General features: G+C 54.7%; 1 protein-coding gene across 1 annotated transcript in view; it reads left to right on the top strand.

Moving 5' to 3' along the window:
• CSPP1 (centrosome and spindle pole associated protein 1) overlaps window positions 1–947 on the top strand; it is a 35,944-nt gene that overhangs the window by 29,455 nt on the left and 5,542 nt on the right. The window contains exon 25 of the mRNA XM_010144037.1: window positions 480–600. Within this exon, the coding sequence (XP_010142339.1) occupies window positions 480–600 (121 nt within the window). The remainder of the gene's footprint in view (window positions 1–479; window positions 601–947) is intronic.

The raw sequence follows: 947 nt of genomic DNA, 5'->3' as shown, positions 1-947 counted from the left end.
CTGACCACAAAAGCCAGCGCAGACCCCGGGTAGGTCTGAAGTGTCAGCACAGGCACATACTAAAAATAGGTGTTGAAGTCAGACCCCTCAGCACGGAGCAGGGTGTCGGGAAGCGGAGCTGAGGTGCTTGCTGATCACCCCTCGGTTCTGCCCTCTGCCTCGGCGCCTCTGTCGACTCTGGACATGCGCTCCCTTCAGAGTAAGGCTGAGTGCTGGCAGTGCCGGCAGGGCGTAGCTGTCCCCTTTTCAAGTGCAGCAAAACATCTCCAGTGGAGTCTGGCCGCTTTCTGCCATGCGGGGATCTGGGCCCTGTGCTGTCTCAAAACCCAAGCTCTGACCTCACTGCTAGTGCAGGAACTGCTGTCTGAACGGTCATGCCTGGGTTTGTACAGTCCTTGGGTTAACTACACCCGACCTCTGTGAGGCAGAAGAGTGTCTCTGACATTCCTTCTTGGTAAACCGTTTGTGCTGAATTCCAGAGGACAGAAAGAATGTGATAAGTGAATTATCAGAGATGAGGAAACAGCTTCGTAGTGAAGAGCGGCGGCTGCAGGAACAGTTGCTGCACGTGGCCAGTGAGGACGATGCACCGGTTCCACGGTAAGAATTCCCCCCGCAGCTCTAGCAGACGGGTTCTGCGCGCAGCTCACGGCTACTCTCTGAGTAGCTCCTGTTGGGTGGCTGGTACAGAGATGGGACTGGAACAGGAAAAAACTTCACTTAAACTCGGTTTACTTCCAAAGTGTTCACCAATCCTAGCACTTAGTTGGGGAAGACGCATCAGTCTTCGTGCCACTCGGTAAAGTAGGAGGTTTTGTTTGACATTATGCAGGTCATCCCTTCCCGTAACACAGGACGTGGCATCGTGGCTTTCGGGTTTCTCGTCCTGCTGGAGGGCTGCGTTCAGGGATAGAAGGGAGCTTTGGCAGTGCTGGATTGCCAGCCAG

This window comes from Buceros rhinoceros, unplaced genomic scaffold (genome assembly GCF_000710305.1).
Source record: "Buceros rhinoceros silvestris isolate BGI_N320 unplaced genomic scaffold, ASM71030v1 scaffold9139, whole genome shotgun sequence".
Lineage (NCBI taxonomy): Eukaryota > Metazoa > Chordata > Aves > Bucerotiformes > Bucerotidae > Buceros > Buceros rhinoceros.
The sequence above is the reverse complement of the archived record's forward strand: the minus strand, read 5'-3'. Positions and strand labels throughout refer to the sequence as shown.